The sequence below is a fragment of the Pinus tabuliformis genome, chromosome J, assembly GCF_031772625.1.
Source record: "Pinus tabuliformis cultivar Carrire ecotype Pingquan chromosome J, CPIR1, whole genome shotgun sequence".
Taxonomy (NCBI): Eukaryota; Viridiplantae; Streptophyta; class Pinopsida; order Pinales; family Pinaceae; genus Pinus; species Pinus tabuliformis.
Window position 1 is genome coordinate 393,213,192 of NC_142295.1, and position 12,824 is coordinate 393,226,015.

Genomic DNA, 12,824 nt, shown 5'->3' on the forward strand with positions numbered 1-12,824 from the left:
TGTAGGTTATACGCTGGTTTCCTTAACTGTAGTTGCGTATATACGCAATTTTCACTAATTGAATTAGCGTATACAAACTGATTGTGAAATGAAAAATAATTGACTTGATAATACTGATTCACCCCCTCTCAGTATTATTTCTAACAATTTCATATATGTTCATTAAGTTTATGTTGTTTCACAATTATTCAATTTAATTAAAAGAGTAAAAAAGTCATAACTACTTTTGGGATAAATCTCAATCTTTAATTTGCCACCTCTCAGTATTATTTCTAACAATTTCATATATGTTCATTAAGTTTATGTTGTTTCACAATTATTCAATTTAATTAAAAGAGTAAAAAAGTCATAACTACTTTTGGGATAAATCTCAATCTTTAATTTGCCATTACTACTAAGAATATTAAGATATTAAGTGCAAGTTAAATTTCTACCATCCACATTATAATTATTGATAATTAAATTAAAATTATAAAACTCTACATAGTTTAATATTACTTTATCACTTTTTATTATTTTTTTAATTGATTCAAATATTACATTTTATTATTACCGTAATAATATTTAATAAATTCTTAAAAATATTTAAATACTTATTTCATAATACATTAATTACCAAAATTAAAAAATCATAAAAATCAATTAAATTATAACTTTATTTTAAATAACAAAAACTACTCTTTATATATATATATATATATATAAATAAAATTCATAATGAAAAATGGAAAGTTTATAACTATTAACCTGCCCTTTCAAAACTATAAATATGTAACTATAATTCATAATTAATAATACAAGTTTCAATAACTTTTAACATGCCCTATTATACTTTGAAATTAATGCAATTTGAAATGAGCTAGGGAGTTCTGCAAATATTTCTTTAAACAAGCTTATAAAGTTAGCAAAATTACCTTAGTATTATATTTCAGTTCCTAAAATCATTATTTATAGCTCGAGGGTTCACCAATAATATTTCTTTAGTGAGGTAATCCTTTACATCCCAAAATTCAAAAGGACTATTCTACAAAATTGATTAAGTGAAGAGCCCATGAAATCAACCCAAATGTGCAACAATTCAAAACTTCAAAAAAGGACCGGGCATCTCACACTGAAATCGCAGCATAACACTACTATATTGTCAAAATCCAATAAATCTTCCTGCTCATTTTCTGAATCTAAAATAATTGCATGAACACACAACAAAACAGACTTCCTTCATGACCAGACAGACTAGTATATGAATATGATTATTGATGACCAGACAGACTACCTTGTATAAAAGGCTTCAGAAACTCCACATTCAATTGGAATAATCATCAGGAATATCTAGGTAATAAAATGCAGGTCAGCCTGGCCTGCTGATCCGGACTCTCCCTGATCTGTTGTTGTATTGGAACCTCCTGCATGATGATCACGATTGGGCCTGTTAGCATTCAAACCCATCTTGAATTTCCCACTGCTGCTGTATGTGAGATCGCCAGGAGAGAGCAAATCAAGAAATTTTGCAGATGAGATGCTTAGACTATCTGCTTTATTTCCAGATGAGATGTTTAGACTATCGCTCCCCGTAGTCTGCATGTCGAACTGCGAAGTGAGACTATCGCTCCCCGTAGTCTGCGTGTCGAACTGCGAAGTGTTGCAGGTGCCAACTGACATATACCCAGAATTCGGAGAAGCTCCATGCAAAAACTGCTGATGCTGATGAGGAGTACTACTCATGTGATGCAAAAGATCATTTCTACTTGCAGTCTGCATGTTAGCTAGTGGAGTTCCCCTGTTTATCTGCCTTAAAATAGATGGCTGTGTCATCTGTATCTGTTGCTGCCGCGGGCGGTTGTGCAAGATAGACTGTAGTGGCTGGCCAAAGTCATGATGTTGTGCCTGCCTTGTGCTTGCAGTTCTTACCTGAAATATTTATGTAAAAATGCATGCACTCAGTTTCTCAAAAAGTATTTATTAAACCATATTTTTTTAATGGGGATCTAGGACATAGCTAGGTCATTTATGTTGGTTTAATTTTAAAATATTTCAAGAATCCACAATTCCTAAGATATGAATATTTCAAGAATCCACAATTCCTAAGATATCGGCCAATCAGTTACATAGAAGAATATTTTAGAAATCTACCCTTCACTTAACTTCACAGATTCCAACCTAGAGTTTGGGTGTTTTAAATAGATTTACGGTAGTCTCACTTATATTTAAGGTTTTTGAACCCTTTGACCAGAGTTTCAGAGGTTTATTGCCATATGTAATGGCAGTGGTTTATAACACGATTTTTTGAAAGCTTTTCTGGCGAGTTTTTCCGGTCGAAATCTGGCAGGAATTTATTGGAATCGCAAGTTTGATAGCTAGTTTCTGCACAATGAAAGCGTCCCAGGGGTTTCGAGGGTGCTGAATCCAAATATGCAGTTAAAAAACCATTTTAACGGCAAGAAATTAATATTTAACCTCAATTTCTTCTGCTGGATTCCGTCACCAAAATCTCCAAAAAAATCTCATTATAGACAACTCCTATCTAATGGGGTTTGAGATTTAAATCTTCATGTGAAAATACAGTGAATCCAACAATAAATCGTCATCTGAAAATACAGTGAATCCAAGCATTTGGTGCTTCATCTAATTGTCTGAATCCAAACTCAAAACAAATTGATCAGTTTCTTTTGTTTCTTACATCAATGTGTGCCTTCTTGTATCTAATTGTGTTTATTAGCTTCCTTGAATTTGCGCTTCTTGCATTTGGGTAATAGATACTTAATTTATACTCCTTATAAGACACATATCTACCTACCTATGAGAATGCAGTACCAGACCATATATTTAAATTTAAGCATACCTGCTTTCTGCGAGCGAGTGAAAAATGCTGTGCATTTCCAATGGTTGCCAAAACATTAAGATTGGCGCGCAGTTTTTCTCCATAACTGTAAAAATATATGTTTATCAGTATATTCAGGTTAATCCTGATGAAACAAAAAGTGTTTGAAGTGCACATGATATGCCAAAGCACTTACATAGCACACTCATGGCGTTTCCCGCCTTTCTGCTTTTCCAGAATCGTCAATATCAGCTGCTTGTTCTCGTCCATATACTGAGAAAACATATTCAGGTTAATCTTGATGAAACAAAAAGTGTTTGAGTGCACATGATATGCCGAAGCACTTACATAGCACACTCATGGAGTTTCCCGCCATTTTGCTTTTCCAGAATCGTCAATATCTGTAAGAATCGATTTACATCAATTCTGGTGTGAAAGAGGATGATGGAAAAGGCCTAAAGAAGCAATTTTGGTGTGAAAGAGGACGATGGAAAAGGCCTAAAGAGGTTAGCAAGAACCAGTTTGTACATTTTGCATGTCTGGGTAGTGGAATAGGAAACCCATTTCATTTCAGAATGTGATGAGTTTTAAGACTAAGAGAAATTTATGGAAATATGTTACCATGTTTCTTGGCGTTGTCTTTTCTGCTCATCATCAATTTGAATAAAAAAAAGATTGAATTGCAAAAGACCAAAAACAGAAAACCTACTGTTCCATAAACTTTTTTTAGTCTCATGAATATTAAAATCTTTCTTTCCTTCTTTTCTGTTCAGAAACATTGAAATCTCAAAAACATTATATGAAAACCTGCATGTGTTCTGATGATCCAAAATATGCATGCAAGATGATCTGGTGCTGTTGTGATTGTTGGTCAGGGTGATTTAATTTAAAAGATTTTCAATAAACATTTTACCTTCTGCATAAGCTCCTCATCTGTGATGGTTGTGTCCCTGCTTGGAAATGGGTAATAGGTCACCACATCCCCAATTTCAGACAGGTCCTCATCTGTGATGGGTGTGTCCCTGCTTGGAAATGGGTAATAGGTCACCACATCCCCCATTTGAGATGGTGTCTGTCGCTGGCCATAATGGTTGCCCCTGCTTGAAAATGGGTAATTGGCCACCACATCCCCAGTGAGAGAGGGTGTCTGTTGCTGGCCATAATGGGTGCCCCTGCTTGAAGATGGATAATTGGCCACAACATTCCCCAGGAAAGATGGTGTCTGCTGCTGGCCATAAATTTGCTGCTGCAGCTGCTGAAGCTGCTTTTGATAGTTGCTCATAATGCCTTTCGTGGCCTTTGAAATTCACTGCAGCCAAGTGCCTCTGATATTGAATGTTGAAAATAAAATGTAAATAGAAGAATTAACCGATGAGTAGATAGCGTTATCAGGAACTTAAATCAGGCTTCGGCTAGGAATCAACTCTGTGACAGCAAGAATACAATACATATCTAATGATTGCATGACTCTTTTTATATCGTATTGAATCGATTTTGACATTTCCTAATTTGGGTTAAATTGTAATTTCTAACATTTTGAAAAACAAAATTCAAAATATATATGTATATTTAATTTAGGTTTAATTGTATTTTCAACATTTAGAAAATAAAACATTTTAATTTATTTATTTGATATAATTACATTAAACATTATTTTTTGACCATATAAACAATGTTGATATTATAACGAAGTAAAACACTAAATTGATATATCAGGTCTATTTATCTTTAGAATCAAAATATTTTAATTTATTTGACAATATCAATGTCAAAATTCAAATATATATTAAATATTTTCACTTATGTGATAATATCAATATTATTAAATGAGTGTTAAATCATTTTATTTATGAAACAAAGAATCCAATACTAAAAATTTAAGAAGAAAAACATTATGTACTTTTAGATTTAAACCTATAACCTTTTAAAGTAAAACACATTCTCCACTCAATATAGTGTATTTTTAAAAATTAAAATTTATAATATTAAATCTCAAAATATTTTTATAAATAAATTTAAAATTTTCATAATAAGAATATGACTTTGATAATAAAATTTACCCTAAATATATTTCCTAAATATATTTTTTAAATGAGAAGTATACCCCTATATATATATATATTAAAATGAGGAAAAGTATTCCCCTATATATATATTATTTTGAGTTCATATATTTATATATATAAAATATTTTAAATTTCAAATTATTTTTATAAATAGATTTTAAATTAAATGAAGGGATATATATATATATATATATATATATATATATATATATATATAAAATATTTTAAATTTCAAATTATTTTTATAAATAGATTTTAAATTAAATGAAGGGATATATATATATATATATATATTAGTTTATAAATGTTGCCATAAAGTTGTCAATTGAGTCTAATTCATGTGGTTGGAAGTACTCATTGCTATCTTCTACATTGTGTTGATATAATGACATTTTACCCTATATTGACAAGGCCTTGAGCTTTTGTATAATCTAATTTGATTGACTTTGGGTAGCCATCCTACGAATGAGGGGATTACTAGCCTCAAGACGAGGGGAAGTGCCATATTTATTAATTTTATAATAACTTTTTTATTAATAACTTTTATATAATTTTAATTATTTATGTACATAATTATGTTATGATCTAAATTAATTAAATTTAAAGAATTCATAAATAACTTTTATATAATTTTAATTATTTATGTACATAATTATGTTATGATCTAAATTAATTAAATTTAAAGAATTCATATAAGTAAATATGACAAGATTAATTAATTTAGCTCATAACATAATTATGTACATAAATAATTTAAATTATATAAAAGCTATTAATAAAAAAGTTATTATAAAAGTGATAAAGAAGAAAAGAGTAGAGTTCTTATTAATGTTATTAATAAATTTATTATAGAGTAATAATAATTCGTTAATAATTTCTCACTTCATTAAATAAATATTTCATAAGTTTTTTTATAAATAATAATAAATATTTAATAAATAAACTAATTTCATATATTCGACTCTAAGATATTCTCCACTCTAATTATTATACATTATTATATATAACTCTGAAAAAAAAATCTAATCGTAAACCACACCAATCTTCTCAAGAAAAATTGGCGCTCCCCTGAAGATGGACTCACATAGAAGCTTGAAACATTTGGTTTAACAAAACTCTGAACATAGGGAGATAAGTTGAAAATTCGAGTTGAAGTAGTTTTTTCTTTTCTTCCTCTAAAACTTGATGAGGATTATTATTCTTATTTTATTATTTCCACTATTATTTTATAATATTCTTTAGGAGGTATATTTTAGACCTCAAAATTTCTTTATTAAATTGTTTTGCTTAATTTCTCATTCTCAAGCTCGTATTCATGCAACTGCTCCTTTTGCTTGATATTTGTTTGTGATAACTCCTTGATATCTTTTAGAGTAGAGATCAACTTCTTTCTAAAATAGATCCTTTCGTCTAGATCCTTTTCTTCTCTATCAGAGGTTCTACCTGAGTCACCACAGAGATCTACATTCCTCTCTATGTCTATGGGATCTTCCATAGGTCTAGGGAGTATTCCATATTCATCATTACCAGGGATATTCCTATTCTCTTCATGGGATATACTATTTTATTCTTCAGAGGATCCATCATTTTCTATTGCTACTAAGGTAGGTCTCTCTACATGACTACTACTAGATGCATGGATATCTCTATATTCAAGTGATTCACATGAACATCTATATAATAATTGACATATTTATTTACAATTATTGCAGATTAATAACATACCTCCCAAGACACATGGCCTCTCATCTGATTCTCCATCATTCTTTCGAGAGTGATGAATAGCGGTTCTTGAATTAAAAGGAAGATCTCAAGTCTTCTCAACATCTCCTTTTTGGGATGCCTTCTTCTTCTTCTTCTTCTTCTTCCTTTTCTTCTTATCACTAGTAGCTACAAGTTCTGGTTCACTACTTGAGCAGCAAGGCTCTTTGGCCTTCTCTTGAGCCACATTGCTATCTTCTCCATATAGACATTGCAATTTTTCTAACATTTCCTTTTCTGACTCACAATGCCTCACTTTATCAACATCTAATCTGAAAGCCCTTTCAAGAGATTACTTTTGGCTTGTTCATTCCACTTACTCTTTTCTCCATTCAAAAGGGAGAACCATACATCAATATCTAAAGCCATTAAATAGGCTTCCATTCTAACCTTCTAGAGGACATACTCTACTCCATTAAAAAATGGGACTCCTTCTAGTGTAATCCAAGTTTGATTAACCATTGTTTCCCTTTAATCTACCTTTGAGTGGTTAAGTTGTTCCTGAAGGAACTTGGCTCAAATACCAATTGTTGGAAACAATATTTAATACTGGGGGGAGGGGTTGGTTTAGTATTAAGGATAATTCAAAATTTTATGCCAATTTTCATTCGACATTCAAACTTGGCATTCTCTAAGTGAGAACCCATTAACAAATCATAGCAACAACCATATGAATCAACACAAGCACACACATCATGAGAAAAAAACACATGTGATACAATTGTTTAACGTGGAAGCCCTTATGGGAGAAAAACCACCAAATCTTGTTTGTTATTTGATGTAAAGAAGAGCACCTAATCTATTACATCAATGTTTATTTGTGATCCACCACTTAGAAGAATCATCACTCCCTTTGATCGCTTACTAGCACCCACTAGCAGGAAGCACTAACTCCCTTCTTATGCAGACACCTAATTAGCTTACTAAAAACACCAACTTCATGGATTTATTGCAAGCACCAAATTTAGGAGGAGCCAACCCCCAAGCTTTCTTCAGATACCCACAAGATGGAAGCACCAACTCCCTGGTTTGCAGGCTCCAACCCACTCTCAACAAGGAACTAATGTTCTCTATATATGGAAGTCACTCTACTTGATTTCATATTTGTGTTCATCAACTTGGACCACTCAACTGACACTTACTCTACCTAATATTATACTTTATTCTCATTTTCATCAATCACTTTTCTAATCCCACACAACATTATATTTTTTTTCTCACTCTGTAGCTGCACACATTCTCACAGCTCTCGACCCTTTTCTCTCAGCACTACATGATCATCTCTCATCCTCTTTCCTTTGCATAAGCACTCTCGAACTTTCATAGTAGCTTAGACTTACTATTGGCCTCTCTCTGTAGAAACCTCACATGCTCAAAGCTCTCCACCCATCTCTCTCAACTATGGTACATTCCCCACCTTGCACAACTACAATCCTAGGTTTTGTTCATCTGTTGCATGGGAAACGATGTTGCCTTTGCTACAATTCCATTGCTGAAGAGTTTACTCATGCATGGCTTCCCATACTACATGAAAGAGTACTTCTAAATGGATATTCTGGTTGTTTTTATATCTAGTTACTTTCTCATTATATCACCATTAATTCAGAGAATGGGCACCTGAGCATTTCTCCATGTTGATAATTAATTCATAGTCAAAATTGTGTGCTCTAAAAAAGATCTCCATTCATCTTAATTGTCCACAAAGATTAGATTGTACTTCACCATGGCCTATTTGTGCTATGGTCAAATCTCCATTCTTCCTCAGGGAATTTTTCTCATTTAATTCATCCTAGCATGTGTTGTAGCTTTTTCTATCACCTATTGCACAAGTGCTTCAGGAAATAGAGAAACCTCCTAAACACGGCCTCTGGGTTGATTGTAGTCTAATACCTAAGATATCTTAAGAGATAAGAACATGCGAATATTATGAGTAGGGTTTTCTGCTGCACTCCAATTGTCACGTAGTTTGAAAAATATAATAAGGGGGGATTGGTTACATAGTCTTTCATCAAGGTATACTTGAGAAAATACATGGATTTGAATACATAGGGGGTAAATCTAATTAATCTCAAAGAGAAATTACTAAGTATGGTGGCTAACACACAAAAATAGGAAACCTTAATATTGACATTATAGTAACATTAAGAGGAGGAATGAAAGAAGGGGATTCGATGTAGAGGTCTGGATATAATGTAGAATCCTGAGCATCAAGATCTAGCAGAAGTATGAAAGAAAGAGGAGGTGAATTGGCAGAAATTGTGGAGCGCAATTTAAGATTTCATACTCTATACCTCATGGACACAAATTGTCACTGATCAACATAAGTAAATATGTGATCATAAAGGTATTGTAAGATATCAAATAAATCATGTAAATCCTTTATTAAAATAGGTACTATTACTCCTCAGTAACATACATATAACGATGAGAGAGTGAAACCTGCAACTTCTTTACACAATTCCAAGAGAAGAAAAACATACATGAAGTGAAATACAAAGAGGAAAACATACTTCTTATTGCTTTGATAGGAATCGACATAATAGTTTCATTAATCCTCCAAGATTGTTCCAAATCACCCATCCATATATATTCAACACTTATCACTCAATTCTCTCATAAATAGGCAAGTAGAACCAATGTGGAACCACAAAATTTGAGGCTCTTTCTTAGAGAATTCGAGAACCTTTATTAAGTGTTTCTTCCTCCCTTTTATAAGAAGAGGGAGAGATTTGTAAAGCAGTTACAAAATATCTTGGCCTGAGCTCTAGCTGTTTGATAGACTAGTTGTCTCAACGTATGAAGGCTCTGTCACTCAAAGCATTGCAATATAATGACTCCTTCTTCAAAATACATTAATAACATAATAACAAAACAATAGAATAAAAAACATGGGAAAAAACTAAATGATGACTATAGCCAAAATATCTCCACACCACTTCCTGTGATGGCCTCTGATCAAACCACATATCTTCCACAAGATGCCTCTTTTTGTTACTTGGTCTGTCTCCCTATCACTTTTCAAGTGAACTGAATTAATTTCCCATTTTCTAGAGTTGGGAGTGATCAATGGTGATGGCCTTTTCATTGCTCGAGAATCTAAGCTGCTGAATCATCCATCCCTATAAACTTCTTGTATAAAAATCTTGGGGCCAAATACACCCAATAACATTGTCATAACGCTACATCAAAGATTCTCATTATTGGAACTTTATACTTAAAAATATTGCAGAACAGGCGAGTTATGAGGTCCTTTGGACCCCTTTTCTTAAGCCACTTTCTATGTTTCTCTTCATATGATCGAGGGCTATGACTAGGTGCTTAGACTTAGGGCGCTAGGCCCTTTTTTTCCTACCTGAGGGCCTTTTTCCTTTGCAAACTACATAACACCCATTTCCTTTAATTTCCTCTAGCGATCGTGTGTTAGCTGAATATTGGAGCCCCCTTATTGACGATTTTTAAGTGTGCATTGCCCTAAAGTTCTGATATCCATCAAACTCTGATACATGATTTTCGATGTGATGTCATCACTACCATGTGGCACTTCCTGAGTGGCGAAACATCTCACCTGGATATGCCCTCATAGGCCCCCTCAAAATGCCAAAATAGACTGCCACGTGGCACTCCGTATTGCCTTGTCATGCTGACATCATCTACCACATGTCCTTACATCATGTGCCACCATGTGTGGTTTATTGGGACCAACTGGAAGGTGCCATGTGTCCTGCTAGAGGAGAGAGAAAAGGGTCCATTTGGCCTTGGTTTTGTATGGAAATCCTTTTTAAAATTATTTTTGGGTCCCTCAATGATTTTACACTATCGTCACTTTTTCAAGATTCATGTGTTGAAGAATTGTGATCCTTCGATCATCGATTTCCAAATCCACTTGGTGTTCTGATGTGCCAATTGCCGATCTCCAATACTATGACCTTTGATATCGCACCTCTAATATGTGATATGTTGACGTTCTTGCAGTTTTGATTTGTGATTGTCAATTGCCGATATGCCTGATTGCTGGAACCTCTGATTGTGATCGCCAATATTCTATGTTGCTGAACCTCCGATATATCAGAGCTCTGAGATTTGATGTGCTAACATGCCATGTTGTTGAACCTTTGATATGAGATCTTCGATATCAGACTTTTGACATTCATTCTTTCCTTGAGGCTTTAATCTTTGAACTTCAGGAGAACATAACTTTTGATTGAGGAGCCCATTTTTGGACTTCCACATATTGTTGGAAATCTTGTTCATATCACTTTCCAATGGAGATCATCTGATTTATATTTTGAGTCCCTTTTATGCTTGGGAGATGAATGTAAACTTCTCTTCTCTTTTGCACTCTTTTGACAGTTGAAAACACATTTTGCAGTAGGTGACAATAACATGCAAGGAAGATTAGAGGTGGATTTATTTTGTTTGATTCAAGCTCATAAAATCAATTTGTAGTTCGTGGTCCTTGGTCCAATAATCTCTATAGTTTCCCTTGACATCAAATCACAGATCTAGCGACCGACCCATTCGATGCTTGTAGCCAAGAATGTGGCGCAATGCCATACATGGAACACTTGCCAAATATGGAGCATCTTTAGTCAGTGTTGCCAACTCATTTTGATGATCAGAGGCACTAAGCTCTTAAACAACTTCTGATTCATCCATGCCTTTAACATTATGTTCCAAGATTTTCTCACACGTATGGCCATAGCCAATTATGGAACAACTATCTATTGAAATATGTAACTAGGTTTGGTCTTCATAATGTCTATTGTAATAATGTTTTTGATATTAAAGAGAAAATAGATTTATTATTGTCATTCCTGATGCATGGGTTTCATGCTCAAGATAAATTTATTTATATATCAAGCACCCATTGAGTGCTTCTAGGTTTGTCATAGAGTTATGAAGTCAAAATATTCATTGTCATACATGTAAGGCCTGTTTGGGCATGTTGTGTCTTGTAAACATTTTTTTTGTAAATTCAAAAGTGTCATAAAGACCATCTAAGACCTTGTCAAACAAGTCGGCCTACAAGAAGGATCAAATCAGCCTCATGGACAAAAATTTGACCCCCTAAGAAGCCTATATATAAGGTAATCTTGACCTCATTTGAAGACACATCCATTCAAGGAAGAAACAAGTTCAATCTCCTAAAGAATGAAGCTGGAAGAGAAAAGAAAAGGGCACAAATCAAGGCAAAGAAGAAGAGAAGTATGATCAAAGTTTTGGACCTCTCTCTCTCTCTCATGTTAGGATTTCTAAAGTAGTTTCTAAACCAAAATTGCATAAGTTGCTAGGGAAATCAAAGTTGTAGAAGAAGTTGTTGCGGAAGTCAAAGTTATTAGGTTAAAGTTTCTAGAAGTTGTTGCATCAAATTTGCTGGAAGCAGCTAGGTCAAAGTAGCGGGAAAGAAAATCTCATCCAAGGAGAAGTTCGACTTTGTCTTGGAGGGGTCTTTGAGAAGGGTATTAAGTCTTGGAATTCGTCATTTGAACATTCTATAAGGAGAACAATTTAAGTGGGTTTTCCTCTCAAGAGGAGATGTTTTAGCCCTAGCTTATAGCCTATATCTTATGTTCTCTTTTCTTCATTGTTTGGTAGTTGTTTTATTATATAAAACTATAATAATAATCAAGTGAAGAAGAATCTAATCAAGTTAAGAAAAATACATCAAAAGTAGTTATTAATGAAAGAGAAATCACCTAATTTAGCTTCCCTAGGTTTCTCAACATGGTATCCGAGCTAAGGTGACCACGTCAAGGAAAGGAAGCTTGAAAATCATCCAATTGAAGAGGATACATAAGGGCCAAGTGCAAGGAGATCATACCATCTAGAAGCAACAACACTTTGAAGAAGAATAATACCTTAAAGGCCCTACCATTATTCAAATAAGCACTATACACTTGAAGCATTCTCGAGAAGTTCACACACTCTACAATCATCATATAAAGGAACCTAGAAGTATCATTTCCATCATCATCAAATAAATCAAGGTCATCTCCCTCAAAGTGAAGAAATAATTTCATTTCCAACATCTTTGAAGAAGGGAATATCTATTGAAGAAGAAGTATTTTTATCTTTGAATAGGGAAGACAACATCAAGGAAGCGATCATCATCAAGAAAGAAGATATTATCATCAAGGAAAATCTTCACTTGAAAAGTAAGTATTTTATATTTATGTTTG

The 12,824-nt window shown here is 33.4% G+C and overlaps 1 protein-coding gene across 1 annotated transcript; it reads right to left on the minus strand.

Annotated features, from left to right (window-relative positions):
* Positions 1–1,196: 1,196 nt before the first annotated feature.
* Positions 1,197–4,114, minus strand: LOC149227432 (uncharacterized). The gene is made up of 4 exons (XM_089375500.1): positions 3,732–4,114; positions 3,015–3,091; positions 2,840–2,924; positions 1,197–1,908 (listed from the first exon to the last, which is right to left on the minus strand). The coding sequence occupies exons 1-4, from the start codon at positions 4,098–4,100 to the stop codon at positions 1,330–1,332; spliced, it is 1,110 nt and encodes a 369-aa protein (XP_089231626.1). The 5' UTR covers positions 4,101–4,114; the 3' UTR covers positions 1,197–1,329.
* Positions 4,115–12,824: the final 8,710 nt, after the last annotated feature.